The following is a 20,629-nucleotide window of genomic DNA, read 5'->3' as shown; positions in this document are numbered from 1 at the left end:
TGAAATGTTCAAAGGACAGTATGGCAGCTCTCACCTTTTCATGGGTAACGACCGCTTTCGCAGTGTTCCAGTTCCCGTTGAAACACTTGCGTGTTGAAGGGGTTGCAAGAACCGTCAACTCTCCCCGTACCACTTCTCACACCCGTTATCCCGGGTGGTGTACTTCCAGGAGGGTCTGTACTGAAACCAATCTGGAACTCGTGAAAGTGCCGTCGGGTTTTCTAAGAGAATCCAACTTGGCCGACTCATCCCTTTTGAGGACTCTGCACAGCCTTGAAGTCTCTCTTTCGCCTTCCAGTTCCTCACAGTACGCTCTAAAGGAGTCTCGTTTCGAACACCTAACGAGCCTCTTATATTCACGTTGTGAATTCCTGAAATTTAACCAGTCTTCGTTCTTGTTACTTTTGCAAGCATACACCAAGGAACCGTTTTACCGCTTTGGCCTCGGGAAATAGGACAAGCCTCTTTATAGCACTCTAAAAGTGTGCAGTTCAGAGTTTTCAATTCATCTTCCAGGGCCAAAGGAGTCCTTAGTCGCCTAGGGAGCTGTATTTTATTGCCAAGAAGTTCATTGAACTTTGCCCAATCCGTTTTCCTAGGGTTCCGTCTTTGTACTGCAGACTGTTCGCCCGCAATAGTCAGATTGAATTCTAGATATCGGTGATCTGACAGTGAAACCTCGTCTAGCACTCGCCAGTGTGTAATCAACCCTAACAATTTTGGGGTACAGATTGTTAGGTCAATTACTTCGCTTCTTCTCGGTCCCACGAACGTAGGGGCGCACCCTACGTTTGCAGTCATAAGACCAGCTGAAGTGATGAAATCAAATAGCTTCTCTCCTCTTGGATTGCATTTGCTACTGCCCTAGCTGGCTCTGACCAATCTGCGAGGCCAGATAAAAGCAGCAGAATCACTCTTGAGACCATTCAACATCAACAACGGACTAAGACAAGAGGATGCCCTATCATACGTCCTTTTCAACCTGGCCTGGCCTGGAGAAAGTGATTCCTGATGCAGATGTAAATGCGAGAGGCACCATCCTCTTCAAGTCCACCCAACTACTGGCTTACAAAAACTGTTTCGTTCGAAAGGTATCATCATAGGGTCAAAGCTCTTACTGTACATGACAATGATCTTGCCAGTCCTTATGTATTCCTCAGAGACCTGGGTTCTCAGCAAAAAAACTGTGAATTCTTGGCCGAGAAGAGGAGAATCTTCCGAAGAATTTTTGGCCCCCTACTTGAGGATGGACGATTCCTAGGCAAACATCAGGTGGCTTGTTAATTATATGGTTTCCAGATTTGCCTTCGGGAAAACATACTTCACTTGACAGAAATCACAATAATAATTATAATTTTTGCCCTGATGATAGCGTTTCAGGCGCAATCACACTTGGTGTATTTTGACGAGTCTGAGTGATTCTTTCCCCCGTGAACCTCGGGACATAAATCTTAGACTATACTGATCAAAATAACCAAACGCAAACTTGCCCTTCCACTAGCGTAACCATGACCAAAAAGGCAACGATAATATATTTGCGGCTTATTCAATCCTAAAAATACATAGTCACAATGAATTATTTGGAAATTTACATTTCTAAATGGAGTGAAAATAATATGGTTCAAGAGGTTTCACTGACCTTGCGCTGCGGATACTTAACATGAAAATACGACGTTCATATGCAGATATAGATACATACGTAGACTCTATGTGAATGGGAAATCTTTCTTCTTCTAACAAAATACTAAAATTGAATTTGTAACACAAAATTATTTATGGAAGAGCAGATTAGTTTCCGTGCTGTTGCACTAGTATATTGTCATGTAAATTAGGAAGCATATACATAATTTGTAATATTTTTAGAGTTTCCCGGAAGCTTATAATAACGCGGTTCACAATTCCATTGATTTTACCCAAAGAATGCTTTGCTATCTTTTATTCCAAAAATCAGGAACTAAGGCTATGCTTTTTCACTATTATTCAAAGCGAGATGTACACAAAAGTTCTTATTACCCACCTAATCACTTTTTACTTTCCTATTGTTTTTGCTCACATAAAGGTCTACTTTTCGTATCCCTCTTAACCTCAACCGAGAATCATCCCCGGTTGTCAGGGTGTAAACAACTGTTCATGACGGAAATTTGCCCATTTCATAGCACACGCATGGTTCCTATAATAACAATACATCCATATAGGTATATTATATACGCAAGAATAGGATTTTGAAAGGCGAAGGAAAGGAACTTCACCCCATTCCAGATGATATCCGATATCGCTAATTTCTTGAATGGAAAATGTGCCATGTAAGACTTGCTTCAGTAAGGAAGTTCGCCCCCAATACGTGTGTATCCATTCGAGGAAATCAATAATTTAAAGGATAATTAAAGAGATAAATTTCTTCATTCTGCACCAAACAGGAAGGATTTGTTCTCTATTTGTAAAATTTATTGCAATATGTGTGTAATCCACCGCCGGCCGCCTTATGCTGTAAAAATTAAACTTCCTAAAGCGGTGTGCGATAGCAATTTATATTCAACAGGAAATTATAATTAGCTAGAATGTGTTTAATTGATAGTTGTAAACTTTTGAAAAAGTATTTTCATTATCCAACATATTAGATAAAAGGAGCTTTCTGAAATTTGTTGGAATGATCGCGAATGGGAATGGGTACAAACTATCGAATATGTAGCGATATCTTAAGGGGTTATATATGGTTGCAGTGGATGATATGACATTTTCTCTATTTTTTTGCCACCAATAAGATTTGGACCGCGACCTTCCGTATGATAGCCAACCATTCAGCTATACGGACACCTTTCAATCTAAAAGCTTTTAGGTATCCACTTATCTGCACGAAACCCACTTTCCGGTCCTTTTCTCGTACTTGGTGCACATTTTCTTTAAAGTTTTTAGATCTCATTGCTAAAATATTACTTGAAAGAATGTAACCCTAAAAAACACCTAAATCTTATGACTCCTTTTCTTATACTTGCTAACCTCTACTAAATGTTTAGGTAGAGAGTAGAGGTTCGCGAAATATCACCTTATTAGGTAATGTGATATCATATCAATTTTTGAAACAAGTTGTACTACAAGGTGACATCACACTTGATGTTATATCATAAACATCAAATATTAACATTTGGCAATTGATATTATCAAATATTGCTTATCGCTAGAGTGCATTTATTACATTCACAGCATAAAGTGCATGGCAGCACCAAATACTTATAAATGGAGAATGAATGAATCTTTCATGCATAAGATATTAGATAGTACAATATTTTTGCATTCAAAGAACAGAGAATCATAAATTTTGCGAACGAATATTACTTCACTTAGAAGTTATCTTTGCTTACATAATTAAAAGTTTGTATATTTCATAAAATTTCGAAATCATCGTTTCACACCAAAGCTAGCAGAGAGAAGATTTGCAACCGATAGTCGGCATCGTCATTCGACAGTTGCTTGAGTAACTTCTACTAGGAAATATCACGTAGACCATCGCCATACACCATTCATTACCAGATGATAACACTACGAATCAATTACATCCAGCCAGTAATCTACATCCCCATATTGACATAAACCTGAAACCATTTTTTAGCCCAAAACCTGCTAAAAGAATAGGCAGTCATAGCAACATTCGGCGTCGGCATCAGCTCGCCACTCGACAACTGTCGCCGCCGAAGGACGATGATGTTTAGTGATATTTTGTAATAAGATATTACATTACAAAAGATTAGCTAACATAATCACCATTTTTGGAATGCGATGACGTTTGGTAAGGCGGCGATGTTAGGTAATGCAATGATGTTGGGTAACTTTGTAATGTTTGCACCACGTACCCCCGTCTACGAAGCCCCAAAGAATAGGTATGAAAATTTGAAAATGATTTGTATGGATGTGTAATCTCTAAGAAAATATACAGATATGCTGTTGCTTGGATACTTTTTTATAATTATTAGGCATTGTCTTCATAAGAATAAAACGAGAAGTTCATGACCATGATATGACCAGTTAAAATTAACACTGCACATTCAGGTAAGCTGCTTTAGCTGATAAAAACGTTCAGTCACAAAAAGTGTAGTCCATTCATTAAAGCCGAAAATTGTGTGTGACTTGCGAACTCTTTCAGTTAAGACCGATTGATATGAAATTTGGGTGTGCCCCCCCCTATGTTAATTTTTTTTCAAAATAATATAGCAAAAAGTGTTTAGTGAATATTTTTCGTACAAGTAGTAGTTTTCGAGTTATTCATGTTCAAACATGCTTTTTTCATAACAAAATGAATGCTTTTCAACAGTTTTTATCAAATAGCTCGAAAACCATGAAATTGATGTAGAAATGATATTAAGCAGAAATAAAACATATTAGGTAACATATTGTAGGTACAATATGGACACAGTTATAGCTCGTCAAAAGTAAATTTGTAACGTCTAAAAAAATAATACTTTCTAGGTCAAATAACGCAAAATCAGTAACTTTTGTTGGAAATTGATTTAAAGCTCCTTTAAAGTGCTTAACAAGGCCTTTAAAATGAGGTATGAAGTGAGTGGGATAAATAATAACGGATCTATGATCAAAATAATGTAATTACCAGAATTTTGATATAAAAATCAATACAAATAAAACATGGTTTTCTCATATAAATCTAAAGTAAGTCGAATCCTTTGAGAATTCAATATATTTAACCCCTTACAATGCATTCTGGAAATTTGGTGAACATAGAATGCATCAGACCACAAAAATGGAGGATGCCTTCTAATTCAATAGATCGTAACTAAATCTAACAACAAAATGGAATTGAAAATAAGAAAAATAGTAATAGATGAGGAAAATAAGGCCTATTAAAAAAATGATACCATCAAAAAAGAATAAATAAGAAGCAATCAAATATCCATGTATGTAAAAAAATAATGAAGGGTAAAAAATTTTAAAAATTAAAAAAAAATAACAAATCTTTTCGATATTTTTTTGAGAAAAGAACAACCTCTTTATGGCCAAACCTATCTCACCGATTGGCACTTCGCATGGAATGAAACTATCGCTGAGTGGGAGCTAAAGTGGGAAGAAAAAGGCCACAGAATCATATGAAATATTCAGAGATGGAGCGAGCGACCCCATGGCGAAGTAGGTTTCGACTTAAGGGGGTCATCCCATGTGTCGAATCCGAGGAATCGATTTTTTTTCTGGCTTCGATTGTATCTAGATAAAGTGTAGAATATATGGGCAAAGTGAGATCGCCATAATGCCATAAATGCCATAAATGCGTTTTTCTCGAAACAGCACGCTGAAAATCTGCTGCCACCACAGCCCAAAATCTATCCAACGCAATTCTTTAGAATTTTCAAGACTTATTCAGAACATATTTCTACGGAAATTGGAAAAATTACTACGCATGCTCAAGATATTAATAAATATGTTGTGAAAAATTCGTATATTTGTACCTTTATCCAGCTCTTCACAAAAAATTTCTAAAAAAGCGAAAAGAAAAACGGCCTTCACACGGGATGACCCCCTTAACATAGCTTTTGAGCGAACACAGAGTTTATCGAGCATACCTCTATCGATTTGTGCATGATAATTCGCAAAACACGCCTTATTTCAATGCCCGAGGTACTCGATTCAGAGAACTACAACCGAGGAGCACCTCTCACCCGAACACATCATAGAGCGTATGTGCAACCTTAAGGAGATAAGGATGAAGTGTAAAAATGGATCGCAGCCATTAATAAGAATCTTAGACGGGACGAAGTCAGATGGAAGAAGGAACGAATGACGAGTGCAGCATAAATTCTGATCCTGCCCGCGACGTGACACTATATGAGAGTCCCACAATTAGAGCGGAAAGAGAAAAATGTAATTTAAGGAAGTAAGAGTCCCACATATCCGTCTGGCAAGAGCCAACGGTAGCTTTTGAAGCTTTCCAATATCAAGCCGACCAAAAACAGACAATGAACCGGTTTGTTTCCCGCCAAACTTTAATAATCAAGAGAAAATCTCTATCCGCGTTCCTGGAGTCCTCCAACTTTGTCCCCTATAAAACTGCACTCTCTCATTATCAGCAGATTACCCAGTCCTTTTCCATTAGCCGTCCAATATCCTGTTTGGCTTGGCCAGTGAACTCGAAATCCACCACCCGCAGATATAACAAGTTTTCAAGCCAAGGAATGGGGAGTGGAAACATTTTGCACCGCGCTAAAGATAAGGAAATAATGGCAACGCTAGATTATGTGCTATATCTGGACTGCCAATATTACAGCTTTGTAGGACAAATATTCTTAAAGTGCACCTACGTCTGGCACTTATAACACGATGTCTATGTCAGACAGAAACCGTGACTAATGTAAATAGTGAAGAGTTTATATCAAATATATTTATTTCCACCGACAGCTATTTATCTCGAAACTTCTATACCTGTAAATGTCAACATCGATTATGCAGTTGCAAAGTCATAGTTCACTCACTTATCGCGAAAGCAAAGTGCTTGTTTACTGTCTAGGATAGTGAAATAAAGGTGCATTTAGCTCTCTCCCAAAATAAATTACCGAGTGTCAGACGGAGGATGCTTTGATTATTTACATACTGATAGAAATTATAAGAAATTAATATCATATTTAAGTATATGAAAGCACATACGTAAACGCACGATCCATTTACATTGAACTTCGTGTCTGCTTCTGTCCCGGGTTGCATACTATATATATACGCGTGCCAGACAGACAGTAAACCAATTTTAATAAGGTTTTATTTTACACAACACCTTAACGATACGCGATTTTATGCCTTGATGCTTCTATCATAGCAAGATGAACTTAACTGTGCCCGGAATGAAAAAAGTATCTGTAATAAATAAACGGCCCTGCACTTCATATAAGGCTGTTCAGGTACATCAAACTTAAGATGGAGATTCAGTAATGCAAACTACGAAAAATAAGCCAATATTTAAGATTTTTTTTGTCTTATAAGTACATTGAAATGAAATTATTCATTTTTGGCCATAATATTTACAATCGCCGTACAACCTAGCGTCCTTTATTTTTATCAGAAGCAGTAACAATTTTTTACAATTGATTATAAGCATGTATAGGATCTGGCTGAACCTATAAAATTTTAAAAACTCATAATCTATGAACAATTTTAAACATATACAATACTTAATTGCCCAAAGTGAATCAGAATAGGAGAGATTATAAGAAAGTCGCCGGTCTTCCTCCAATATTGCGCCTTACAATTCGCCTTCAAGGCTATAACTTCAAAATCATTTTGAAGGAGGAGGATTACCAACATTTTTGGATGAAAAAATTCCAAGCATTTTAAACCGGTTACAGGTATCTCCCCCCTTAAATAGCCATTTTATCTTCTTTGGTGGTAGAAATGAAAACAAAAATTCAAAGCAGCAATTTAAGTTTTATAAGATAAGATTAGATGGCCCCCCATTATTACGTAAATACTCTTGAAGGCAATTTTCTAAATTATCATAAATTTTTCGCAGCATCACGTGACTAATAATCAAAATTTCATGTTGAAATTTGATCGTAACCGAGCCGGGGTAAGAAGTTTCTCAAATAACAGATAAGATTTCAAATATAATAGGTATTTAGATAAGTCCGTGGAACAGATAAGTCAGGCCAACGAACGGGAAAATAAAATTCTGTGCTGCCAAATGTTTTGTTGTTGGAAATAATTCGAGTGAAATCTTCGCTACATGATGTCTGGCGCCATCTTATCATAGATGGAAGGAAGATTGTTTGGTTTAATTTTCACTTTTCTTCAGCTCTAATATCAGCGATGATTCCAGTATAACCCTGCATTGTTCTATGTTAACGGTGGTTTTTAAAAGTGCTCACTCTGATACTGAAGACACATTATGACAGTTCTGAATGCAGACCACACCTGATGAACCTCATCTATGAAACCCACGTATCGGTTAATGTACATAGTGTTTCAATGTGTCAATGAGTCGGACAATATCTAGTTCGGTGCCACCTTTGGGAAAAACCACGCTCCCTAGATATACAAATTAATCGACGCTTTCGATGTTCTACCCATTAATGCAGATAGGGTGAATGCCTGTGACAGAGAACCTTGGTTTTATTGGACTTTATCTTCAGTCCAACTCTAATTGTCTCTCTTTCCAAATCCAAAGCCATTTGGCAAAGTCCATGACACGCTGAGAGTGTAAACGGATGTGATGTGCACAGTCGAGTGTTTGAGAAGAGATGTCATGGTCCTCCACGGGGACATATAATGCAACATGAAGAATGTTACCCATAATAAGAAGAAATAATATCGATGACAAGATGCTGCCCGGGCGGACTCCCTCAAATTCTTCTGAGATTTTATCTCGACGCAGCACGTGACATTTGAGCCATCATATGTCGTTCTGATAATAGCTATTAGTTTCTCCAGAATGCCTCTTCTTCGAAATCGATCAGGAGCAATTGAAGCGAAGATCTAAATTCCACTTACCATTCCTGAATGATCCGTAGGGTCTTGATGTGGTCAACGTATTAGGATTCTAAGCGAAAACCTGCTCTCTGTTGATCAAGCCTTCGAGATAATCTTTGATGTGTTCCAGGATTATTTTAGTTATTATCATTGCGACGGCAGGGGGCATGCAGATACACTTCCGCCACCAAATGACACACTCAAAACGGGTACCCTTCTTTAGAATCTTACCACAATCCGGGAAAGATCTCGGATTCCCAAGATTTCCGTACAAGTGGAAGTAGCACATCTACAATAACTGCATGAATAACTCTGCAGGGGGACCGTCAAGTCCAACGGCTTTTCTCCATTTGAGCGCGTTGATGGCCGAAATGATTTCCCTTCTACTTGGAGGACTACTACTTGTAAAAGGAAATTTAACAAACGACAACTGTCACTCATCATAGTTTATCTTTATTATAACTATTGGTCATACCCCAACCTCTGTGAAGGAAGAACTTTAGAACCCTAATCGGGTTTCATTAAGGCTAATAGCCTGTTACCGATATTATTTCTTCTTATGGCTTCAGGCTGCCTAGTCTGAAGAAAATAATAACAATAATCGTTGGTGCAACAATACATATTGGATCAGGGCCTTGAAGTGTGTTAGAGCACTTCATTCAAGATCGTATCAGTACAGTACAGTAGTGCACTGTAGGAGGCAATGTGGTCAGCATTGCGCTCGCCCGAGATTATTACCCTGATTTGACTCAGGTACTCATTCATAGCTGAGTCGACTAGTATCCGACATCTAGTCACGATAACAAATCCCTCTGCTATCAGTGAGATTTGAACCGCGGCCTTTTGCTACGATAGTCCAGCGCTCTAACCACTTGAGCCATCCGGACACTGTCTGAAGAAAATAGGGGAGATTAATAAACTATAACATTTTTTGCTGCAAATATCCGCGGGCTCAAATGATATTGCCCACAAGAAAGTCTAAAGAATGGAATATGAAGTAGAATCTGCGCGAGCACGCGAAGTTTGACACATTTCTTCAAAATGTGTATGTGTATGAGTGTGGGGGAGGGACATAGCCTCTGAGCACTCATACAATAATGGTCCATTGAACTCGACCAGCACGCTTAAAAGAATATCCCCGATCCGTTTATATATGGATAGTACATGTGATAATACCCGCTGCAACTTGAGTACATTAGTACCGAAAATCTAATGTCTGATGCATCTATAGAAGGGAAGGGGCACTCATATAGAATTCCGTAGATTCTACTTGATCATCAAAGGATGGACGCGTATCATCTTATAGAATTCCTATTCTGAACAAATCTCCAGCTAAAGAATTATGACCAGTCAGAATGCCCACAATACTTCTGCAAGTCTTCTTGGTTTTTCACAGGATAAACTTTGCAGTATGTTTGTTTGGTTCAGACAGAAAAGTTTAATTTGTCGAGCAATACTTAGAATCCACCATCTGCCCTTATGGGAGGTTCGTTAGCCGAATTAATTAATGGTACTGACACTAAAATAGCTTATGCATCCGCAGAGTAGTTCCACCGTCTTGAATAGAGTTCAAACGGTCTCGACATTCTGGGACGATTTCTGAGGCGATCAAGAGCCTGTACAGCACCCTCTGTGCAGGTTCATTATCGTAGCAAATTGCGATACGCTTGTCCTGCAATCGTTCGTCAACCACTCCACCCTACCCTTACACTGTATACCGTTCCGAGCATAAGCTCGGGTGTTTTGGCAAGTTTTGCAGTTCGCATATTAGTGGGTCTATCAAGATACTCCACAGAAGTGGCGATAGTACACCTCCTTGGGGAAACTTTTCGTCGCTTGCGTTAGCAGGGCATAGATTCACTTAACTAAAGTATCTTCGACACCGTGTGCTCTGGCGGTATCACAAACTTTTTGTAAAGGCGCACAGTCAAACGCCCCTTCAATGTTCATGGATATATCCATCGCATACTCGCCTTTCAGAGTTATGTCCTCTAGCATTGTAACCGATGAGTGGAAGTGCAAAAAGGACAGTTTCGCAGCTTTCGGTTTTTCATTAGTAATCACCCGCCAGTCTGTGATGAACTCTACCAACATTGAAGTGCACATTGTTAAGTCAAATGCTTCACGTCTTTTTGACCCCACCAAGGAGGTGGGAGCGCACTCTACATTGGCAGTCATTAGACCAGCTGAAGTGATGAAATCAAATAACTGCTCTCCTCAAGGATTGCATTAAGTGTTCGCATCACAACCTATTAAGAGTGCATTAAGAATCAGAAGGCAAGTAAGCAGATGCAACTATGAAGTTTCTCCTCTTGCCATTAACCTGGTATGGTAACATGTTCGCAACTAGGTCCTGGGGACAGTCTTATCTTAACTTAAATGCCTCTAACAATTCTGACATCAGATAACAGACTCTCGGTCTTGTGGATCTCTCATCGTAAAAAATTTTAGCCCCCTTCATAGATCGCATACAGCAGATTCTGTTGAATCGAAGCCATGGCTCTTATACCAGATATATATAAGAAGGTCCTGCAACTTTGCCAGCCTTACTACCAATAGAAAGGAGCAGGCTGCACAACAATTTGACAAACCTTTATGTTTGTGCATATAGATATGGTCTTCTGGAAATGCTGCCCCTAACTGTCTGCTTAGTGGGTCTCTCCGGAGTTATCAGCTTGTTCTTACCTTCCACCAAAAGGTGGTACAGTAACGCTGACGTCCTCATTCCTAAAAACATTCGCTGTCTTTCGCAGTGCTTGTATCGGGACTACATGGATCCGTTTCGATATACCGATATTTGACCAGTCGCATTCACATCACCAACTTTCCTTTCTTCCTTTCTTTTCCTGATAATGACGGAAGAGAAGATTTTGACAGGCAAGCTTTGATCTGTAGTCCCGTCTTCTTTGTAGCTGAAGTTTCCTTCTGCCTTTCTTTTCCGTTTTCTGCAAGTATTCCCATCGACAGACTGGTCATGATCCAGTTTCACCCATTATAAGAGTTGTTGCACTTTCTTTTTTGGCTGAATGCGCCATTGCCACTAAGTGTAGCCTTTCCATCGAAGTGGAAACCATATTTTCCACAGTTTTCTCTGTGGGGGAACATGAATCTGGCCAGGCCTCGAAAATTCGTGCCTAGCCCACGACTGCACGGCTCAAAGTCGCGGGTGAACTAAACTTCTGCGACTCCTTACAACTTGGAGAGTTAAAATCCACAGACCCTATATTTATGTGCTTTGAACACTCTTATTTTAGTAGTGATCGACTAGAGATTATCCCATCACGACAAAGTGATATCCGAGAAGAATGATTCCGAAAGAGTAAAAAGTTCTTATCCTTACTCCTTACGGACGACTCGTTAAGTAAATTAGCCAATGCTGGAGGCTACGGTGAGCGATAAATAATACTGCCAAGTGGGTCATTCTAGTATTATGTTATGTTAGGGCGGCAATTAGTGCATAGTCATATGCTGACAACGATATGATAAAGTAGTCGAGTATAATGGTGAAATGGAAATAAAAGTTCCCTCAGCCGAAAGTTGTTGTCAGAAAAGGCATATTCAAAAAAGTAAGAAACGGATAATAGGGTTTAAGCTTCAATGAATAAACGAAGCTACAGAAATTCCGTTTTCTACCTTACCAAGAGAGCTGCGTAACTCATGGCGTAAAACAATGTAGGAAGCAAAAAGGAAAAGACATTATATAGGAAGATCGATGGAATTATAATTCAATTTGCCATTTGGAAGCGTGAATCGAAGGGAGACATGGTCTGAATCTGGAAAAGTCTTTTGAATTGTGTTAAATACCTCTATTAATGTCTTGCATTATGAGTTACTAAGGAAGACTGGAAGAAAGACGGAAAGTCAAATCTAAAAATTTAAGTGATAACATATATTGGCGAATATAGGTAAGTCAGATTTCACTCAAAATGGATCAAGTTTATTTTTAATTAACTTTCCTTGTAGTGTGTGGAAAAGTCTTCAACTTGGTGCTCCCGATGGTTACACTTTATGGATCTATTAAATTCAAATTGCAAAGCTTTCACGCACCGTATGAAACCAGAACATTGCAACTAATCTTAAATTAATTTAACTCAATTTGAGTGAAAATCGACTTAGTTGTTTCCTGTAATCAGCAATATATGTGGGTTTACGAACCTTACTTTTGTTTTGATATTTATTCTGAATTGTATTCAACATGCATCTGTAACTTCTATTTTCATGTCCTTTAAAATAAGAGGCAAAATGATAATTATGTAAATTCAGAGCAACGGGTTTCATAATTCGCATCGGAGTGTTTAGCGATATTGATAAGGCAATCGAAGAGGGTATTTACATATCATGATGAATAGTAGAAACGAATAAAACATTTTATTTAGAAAATTTGGCGCGATTAAAATCACGCATGATTAATTCTAATGCTGCAAATATAATTGCCTTTTTTTGCAATAGAATAATTTGATATATTCTATTTCACAACAATGAAAAATTCACTCAAATCAGAAATGCAACAATATCGCATTTCAAATCCACTACAGGCCTTCAAAGTCAACACTAATGAATAATCCATGGCATTTTTCATAAAATATAAATGTTTAAGGACTTACTTTATTAATGCACGTGTATTTTATATATTATTATCAAAAGCTTATTGATAACCACTAAAAATTATCACTTTTCGCCTTAACACATTACTAACTTCCACCAGAAGCAAAAAACTTCAATGCACACTTTGAGCGTATTTCACAGATAGTAGATGTGAAGAGTCCAACCCGCTTTTTAAATATCGTGCACTTGGGACTTTGCTATTCAAAAGTATACACTGATAACAACTATTCTATTGTGGGGTGTGGAGTGGACAGTTAATCTTTATTAAATATCTTTAACACCCGTTCAAATACTTAAACTTATTAAAGACACTCACGTTTTCAGAGCCTTCAGAGGAGATAGCTTCGAACGTCTTGCTAGATGTTTTGGCCAATTCTAACAGCCACGAGAGCATTATCAGACTAACGTTCCAGTGGTATTTATTTTAGTTTGGGGTAGGCACTATGGAGAATCTTGTACTCATACACTCCGTTATTAGGCCACTATTTGATCAATTGGAGCTCTCAGAGAAGAAGCTTTATTTTTGTACTATTATCGCGGGCGGGTCTCAATGAAATGGCTATCAATTCCCAATTCAGTAGAAGATAACATATTTCACTTCTGCCCGTTGGCCGGCACCCACCTTTGACTTTATTGACTTCCATTGCAATGCACATTGGGAGCAATATTGTTGCTAATAAAATACAAGTCAAGTGCAAACAGTTGGGGTATGTAATTCGATACTTCACCTTCGGTATCCTATGAGCTGTAAACACTTCATCCACTAGCGAATCTAATCAAACTGACTAATTGCATCTAGTTCCAGGTAATATGACTATGTTTGTATATCGCTTTGTTTATACGAGCATACTGATCTTCAGGGGTGGTCAGTTTTTCATGGTGGTAGCAAGACATCGATATTGAGAAGTCTAAGTTCAGAGCTAACGTCGATACTGAAGTATATACAGCATTAGAACAACTATGTAAAGATGAAATTTGAAATTTACTATTATCCTAGAATTTTGTTTGTAACTCAGTGGAAAAGAAAAAGTCTAAATCAACTCTCCTCTCGTCTGTTAGTTGATTCGTCCGGTCTTCTCAGACAGCCATGAACAATGTCATAATTGCCCGTACAACATTACAATTACTGAAATAGTAGTTGAAAGCTATTTCAAATGGGGGACCGGGTGAAAGCTTTGGATCTCATTTTTTTTCTTCTCTCCTGTCCTTTTTAAGGTTTTGTGTAAAACAAAACCTTATTAAAATCGATTTACTGTCTGTCTGTCTGTCTTTTTTTTTATACCTTGGAAGGTGAAAAGGTTCAAAACCTACCGCTGGCTCCTGCCGTACGGTTATGTGAGACTTTTACTAACTAAAACCACCTCCTTCTCCTTCGCTTACCCCACGGGACTACCATTTCGGAATTACATCGCGGGGCAGGATCAGTTATGAACTGCGGCTCCTGTCGTTATTTGTAACTTTCCTCCGAAGCTCCTCCGTCCTCAGCAGATTGTGGATCGCCTTCATTAATTTTTCCACCGCCCTCCAAGATGTTCGAGAAGGGTAGCATGTGGTCCACGATATTCTCGGGTGTCAACCGTGCCTCGGCGTCAATTTCCGCCTCCGCTATGTGTGCGGCGAACCCACGGCAGTTAAAAACAACATGTTCCGTATTTTTCGGAATCATCACGCATTTCGGGCAATACGGGGAGTCGTCACGCCCGAAGCGATAAAGGTATGAACGGTACCCTCCGTGTCCGCTTAGGAATTGAGTTAGGTGGTAACTAACCTCACCGTGCCTTCGTTTGATCTATTTAGAGACATCTGGAATAATCCTGTGTGTCCAACGTCCTTTAGGTGAATCATCCCCATCTTTTTTGCCATTCCAAAATAGACTCACTTCGTGCCAATTGCCGACGATAGGTATAGGACTCGCCGATTGCAAACGATGGGTCATATAGGCGTCGTCCCTCGTTCGCCAAATTGTCGATGGGGATCATGCCTGTTATCACACAAGCTGCCTCAATCGGTATGGGGCTGCGATTTTTCTTCTATTTGCTTCCAACTTCAAAGACGGTGCCCAGACTGGAAATGGATAAAGCAAGATGGAAGCAATGTAGCCAGTCCGGAAGCTTTGGTTGCTAAATTTTCAAGATAAGACTTGAATTTCAGTCTTTGGTCAACCATGACTCCTAGGTATTTAAGCGTTGGCTGCGACTGTATGATGTGTTCACCAATCCTGATCTTTATCGATGTTTACTTCCTTCGCTTGGTAATCAAGACTACCCCGGTTTTATGCTCCGCGAGTGTCAGACCAGCTTCCTCTAGCCAAGACCTGGTTTCAAAAATTGCCTGCTTTGTGAGTACCTCGATCTCATCAATATCTTGTGCCACGATAGTCACTCCGATATCGTCTGCGAAACCAATGGTTGTCACTCCTTTGGGTAGTTGCAACTTTAAAATTCCGTCATACATTATTATCCACAGAAGAGACACGGGGACTGATCCTTGTGGAATCCCGCAAGTTGTTCTTTACGTCTTAGGTCCATCGTCGGAATCGTAACACCGTATCCTCTCCCGGAGAAATTCCATGACTATATCCACCAGGTATTTTAGTGCGCCCAATTTGGCTAAAGCGGCAATTATTTTGCTCCATTTTGCCGTATTGAAGGCATTCTTGACGTTGAGACTAACTACCGCGCAAGATTTATTGGCATCCAGTGCTTTTTTCGCAATTTCCGTCACCGTGTTGATGGCATTGTAGATATTGCCTTTCGAAATCTGGACTGTCTGTCTGAGAGACCACCATCCTTTTCTGTCTGTATGTTTGTCTGTCTGTCCGTCATACGCATTTTTCTCGGAGACTGTAACAGTGATTGACACCAAATTTATTGGAAAGGTGGGAACTGTGAATGCTCACGCATACAGTGAATTACAGCCTTTTACTTTGAATTTATTTTTATTTTGAATAACATGCAAAAGGAGGGTGTACATTTTTTTTTTTCATCAAATATAGTCATGTGGGGTATCAAATCAAAGGTCTTGGTTAGTACTTTCCGAAGCTGGTCTCAGTTTTGACATTTGTTGAAAAGGCGAGGAGTTCGGGGGTCAAAAGTTTATTTATTTATTTAACGAGGCCATTCTCATAAACTGCCGAAAAACGTCAAGAGGCTGCCACTATATGGTGGCTCGGCTCAGAAATACTTTCCATACCGATATCCCTTCAAATAAAGTTAATAATAGTATATTACCATAATTTTCAGTAATTGGCTACAGAACCCCTTTAAATTCATCCTAGCACCACGAAAGCAATATAGGCTATAATATAGAGCTTGATTCATACAAGTTTGGTGGAAATCGCACTATTACTAATAAAGTTATGATAGGTCAAATTTGTCACTTCTTTGAAAATTCAAGATTTTGAATGTCAATATCGCCCGAAAGTGGATATTCTCACATAATATATACGTATATTAGTGTTACGTACTAATGGGACAAATTCACACTCAAATGTCTTTATAAAAGAATTACACAAAACCTTTCATACCTGAAGCGTCCAGCTTCCGGTTTTCCGACTTGTTTCCTTTTCGGTTAATAACAACTAAAACAATTTGATTATTGAGGGATTGGCTGGATGGATGGGTGGATGACGGGATGATCGTTTAATCACCGTTTTAAGCGGTGGCATTAGTCTGAGAATCGGTCAGATGAAGGCTTTATTTTCATTTCGTTTCGTTTTTTTAGTGCTTTATTTTTTTTAGTAAAGAAGTTCTATGTTTTTTAATAAAGTTAGAGATGGTGAAACGAATTTTTAGCTATGTGCAAGGAAAACAGTCGTCAACAAAGTTCCTCACATAAGAAAAACCTCTAGTTTCTAACCTTGTCCTAATTCCAAGGCCAATGCTGCTTCAACTATGGTAACTACTATTAGGGAAGAACATCTACCTAAGCATCAATGCCCCTGGGCAATACTCCTTAATACGTTCAATCACAAAACAAAACAAAAATGAAACTATTAGCATTAGCTTTGGAAAAAGCGTGTGGGTTGGGACTGAAGAATACACTCAAAGCCTTTTCTACTTGTCGTAAGAGTCCACTAAAAGAGATAGAAATTTATAGGCTAGCAACCGGCAAATTTTATTGCTACTGAAACGTCAACGATGCCACGGATCTGGACTGACCTCATGACAATAACCTTTGGCTATCAAAAACGGACTATAGCGGAGATCCTCAAAATACTCGCTTTCTTCAATTTGAGCGGGGATTCCAGCGATATAAACTGGACATTCTATGCCTAAGCGAAGACTAATTGTGGGACGCTGGAGAGTACTCCGCTTCCTCTTGCGACACTTATGGTAATGTGCTTTTGCACTCTGGAGAGCTAAGTGGTAGAGGACGGGAATGCGGTGTTGGGTTGTTTCTGACAGTTACCCCAAGAAGCGCTCTCTTGACCCGGAAACCGGTTTCTGACTGACTTCTAACTCCTAGATTTCAGCCCAGCTGACCACATTGCCTCTTATACGGTACTATAATCCCGTAGTGTACTGTTACGGTCTTGAATGAAGTGGCCTAACACACTTGAAGGCCCTGATCCAACGATTATTATTATTTTCCGAGTTATCACAATCTCGGCAGATGCCGGATTTTACCTACTACTAGCACTAAGTGCCAAGCATTTAGGCTCGGACGATCCTACCTACTTAAAAACTAAAGGGGCACTGGTGGTGGTGGCCGGTGGTAGGTCAGTGGGAGAATCCGTCGAGTACTCCCCGCAACATCGAGCACGTATGCAGAATGGTGTACTTCTGCATGGTTTGAACCAGACTGTGCGAAAGTCCCAGGACATCAAGGGAAGCCGTGAGGGATTTAGGTACAATACCTGTAGCTGACAATATTATGGGAACTACAACCACCCGCTCGAGACGCCAAATTTCTTTGATTTCCCGAGCCAATGGCTCATAGTTCACCTTCTTCTCCACGTATTTCCGTTCAATGTTGCTATTATGGGGAATAGCAACATCAATAATATACGCGGAGCGACCCGTCTTGTCAACTAGCAGTACGTCAGGCTTGTTGTGTGCGGTATGGCGATCAGTCAGAACTTGCCGGTCCCAATACATGCTGTAAGCAGAACTATCAAGTACTGCTTGCGGCTCATATCGGTAAACCGGATATGTCCCCGTGATCAGCCCATGCTTATATGCAAGGTTTTGATGGATAACCTTACATACAGCATTATGCCTGGTGATGTATTGCACCGGTGCCATAACAGTACAGCCAGAAATGAGATGGTCCAACGTCTCTAACGCCGAACCACACATTCTGCACTGGTCGTTCTCCACCCGTTCTTTCATGATGAGCTTTTTATAAGCTCGGGTGGCGACCACGCCATCCTGAATGGCACACATGAACCCCTCCGTCTCAGCAAAGAGCTCCCCAGCACACAGCCATCTGTTCGACAGATGCAAATCGACAAATGGCTGCCAAAGACAATTCACGTGTTCACCGTGCATTGCCTTCGACTTCCATTCATCGATCCGCTCTTGGTCCGACTTCACCCCACTCAGAGGATTGAAAGATCGATCCTTCAAGTTAAGTGGAGTCAGTCCACAGTCTGCCTTACAGATAGCCGCATGCAAGGGACTCGCCTGCTCCTTGCTGTAAAAATAAGCGCGCAGCGAGTCGACTTGGCGATGATGTTGTGCTGCCACGTCAACCACGCCCCTACCTCCGATGTTACGAGGCAGGTTCATCCGCTCCACGGCAGACTTTGGGTGATGTATTCGGAATTTGGACATAGTTGTCCGTATCCGCCGCTGGACGTTTTCCAGATCGGTCTTCGTCCACGGCAATATTCCGAATGCATAAGCCAGTGAAGGGATGGCGAATACATTCAACGCGCTTATTTTATTCTTCCCCGAGAGATGCGATTTCAGCACCAGCTTTACACGTCGCGGGAATTCGGACAGCAGAACTTCTTTCAGATCACCAACTCGAGCATGGGTTCCTTGCAGAATTCCTAGGTACTTGTAGAAGTCTGTCTCGGTCATAGCTTCGATGTGGAGGTCACCAATGCTATGTCCGGCATGTGGCTCGTGATGACCTTTGCGGATGGCCTGGATTCGACATTTGTCTAATCCAAACTCCATCCGAATATCACGGCTGAACATGTCTATTATTCGCAACAGACTTCTAAGATGGTCGTCAGTACCAGCATACAGCTTGATGTCATCTAAGTACATCAAGTGTGTCAGTTCGCACTTAGCACGTAGGTCATACTTTTTTACAAAACCATGCCCTCTAGCATCATTCAGTAGCCATGAAAGGGGGTTCAGTGCCATACAAAACCAAAGGGGACTCAATGAATCCCCCTGGAAGATGCCCCGCCGTATACGGATGGGCTCTGAGGTATTAGCACCCTCAGATGTACGGACTGATAAGTTGGTATGCCACCCTTCCATGACTGTCGCCAAAAACTTTATTAGTTTCGGATCAATGCGATACAGATGTAGGATATCGATTAGCCAGGTATGCGGAACGCTGTCGAAAGCCTTGGCATAATCGATATAGCAACTGAAGAGGTTTCTTTGGCCTCTAGTTGCTTATCCTACAACTACCGAGTCCATAATGAGTTGCTCTTTGCAACCCCTTGACCCAACTCGGCAGCCCTTCTGCTCCTCGGACAGAATGTTGTTGGTCTCGAGGTGCGCATTGATCCTTCCACTAATAATGGACGTAATGAATTTGTAGAGGGTTGGTAAGCAAGTGATCGGTCTTGTGTCTGCGGGGTCCTGCACCGTGTCCTTCTTAGGGATAAGGTAGGTAATCCCCGCAGTGAGGAAAGCTGGAAATTCCTCCGGCCGACTCATGACCTCATTTATACTGCGTGCCAACCGACTGTGTACGCTGGTAAATTTCTTATACCAGAAATTCTGCACCCGATCCGGACCTGGGCCCCTCCAGTTCTTCGAGCTGTTTATGGCTCGTCGAACTTCCTCTTCGGTAACATCCGCGAAATTCATGCCAGGTGTATTGACATGGCGGGTGCCTTCAGCGGTGATCCACTCAGCATGCTCAGCATGCTGGGCAGGTAACCCCCAAAGTCCACCCCAATACTCTTTCGCTTCCGTCACCGAGAACTGTATTGTCTGGGCGCTCTGTTGGGATTCGTTGAGAGATCTGAAAAAGCTCCGCTGGTTCCTTGCGTATGTTGCATTCTGGACACGTCTGGAATAACTTTCGCCATACCGTCGTAACCGACTGCATATGACAGAAAGTTTCTGTTTTAGTGTGTCCAGAATTTCAACAACGGGTGTCTCACAGGGGATGGCATAGTTCCGGTAAACCCTCTGCACTTTATTTCTCACCCGTCGGCTGGCACTGCCAGTGCTGATCTGAATCAGTCTAGCCTTATTGAGTCCCGCCGACGTTCCAGACGAATTTTCCATGGTGGATCTCTTTTGTCACTCAAACCAATAACGCGAAAGCGAATCTTCTGACCGTGCAATCTAATAGCCGCAACTGCACCACAATACACAAGTGATTGTAGTTGCAGCAGCGACATATCAGCACACAGTCGAGACGCAATGTC

General features: G+C 40.5%; 1 protein-coding gene across 1 annotated transcript in view; it reads right to left on the bottom strand.

Annotated features, from left to right (window-relative positions):
• Positions 1 to 13,619, bottom strand: part of LOC119657098 — a 65,464-nt gene extending 51,845 nt beyond the window's left edge. The window contains exon 1 of the mRNA XM_038063854.1: positions 13,376 to 13,619. Within this exon, the coding sequence (XP_037919782.1) occupies positions 13,376 to 13,453 (78 nt within the window). The 5' untranslated portion in view covers positions 13,454 to 13,619. The remainder of the gene's footprint in view (positions 1 to 13,375) is intronic.
• Positions 13,620 to 20,629: the final 7,010 nt, after the last annotated feature.

Source organism: Hermetia illucens, chromosome 5, assembly GCF_905115235.1.
Source record: "Hermetia illucens chromosome 5, iHerIll2.2.curated.20191125, whole genome shotgun sequence".
NCBI classification, from domain to species: Eukaryota; Metazoa; Arthropoda; class Insecta; order Diptera; family Stratiomyidae; genus Hermetia; species Hermetia illucens.
The sequence above is the reverse complement of the archived record's forward strand: the minus strand, read 5'-3'. Positions and strand labels throughout refer to the sequence as shown.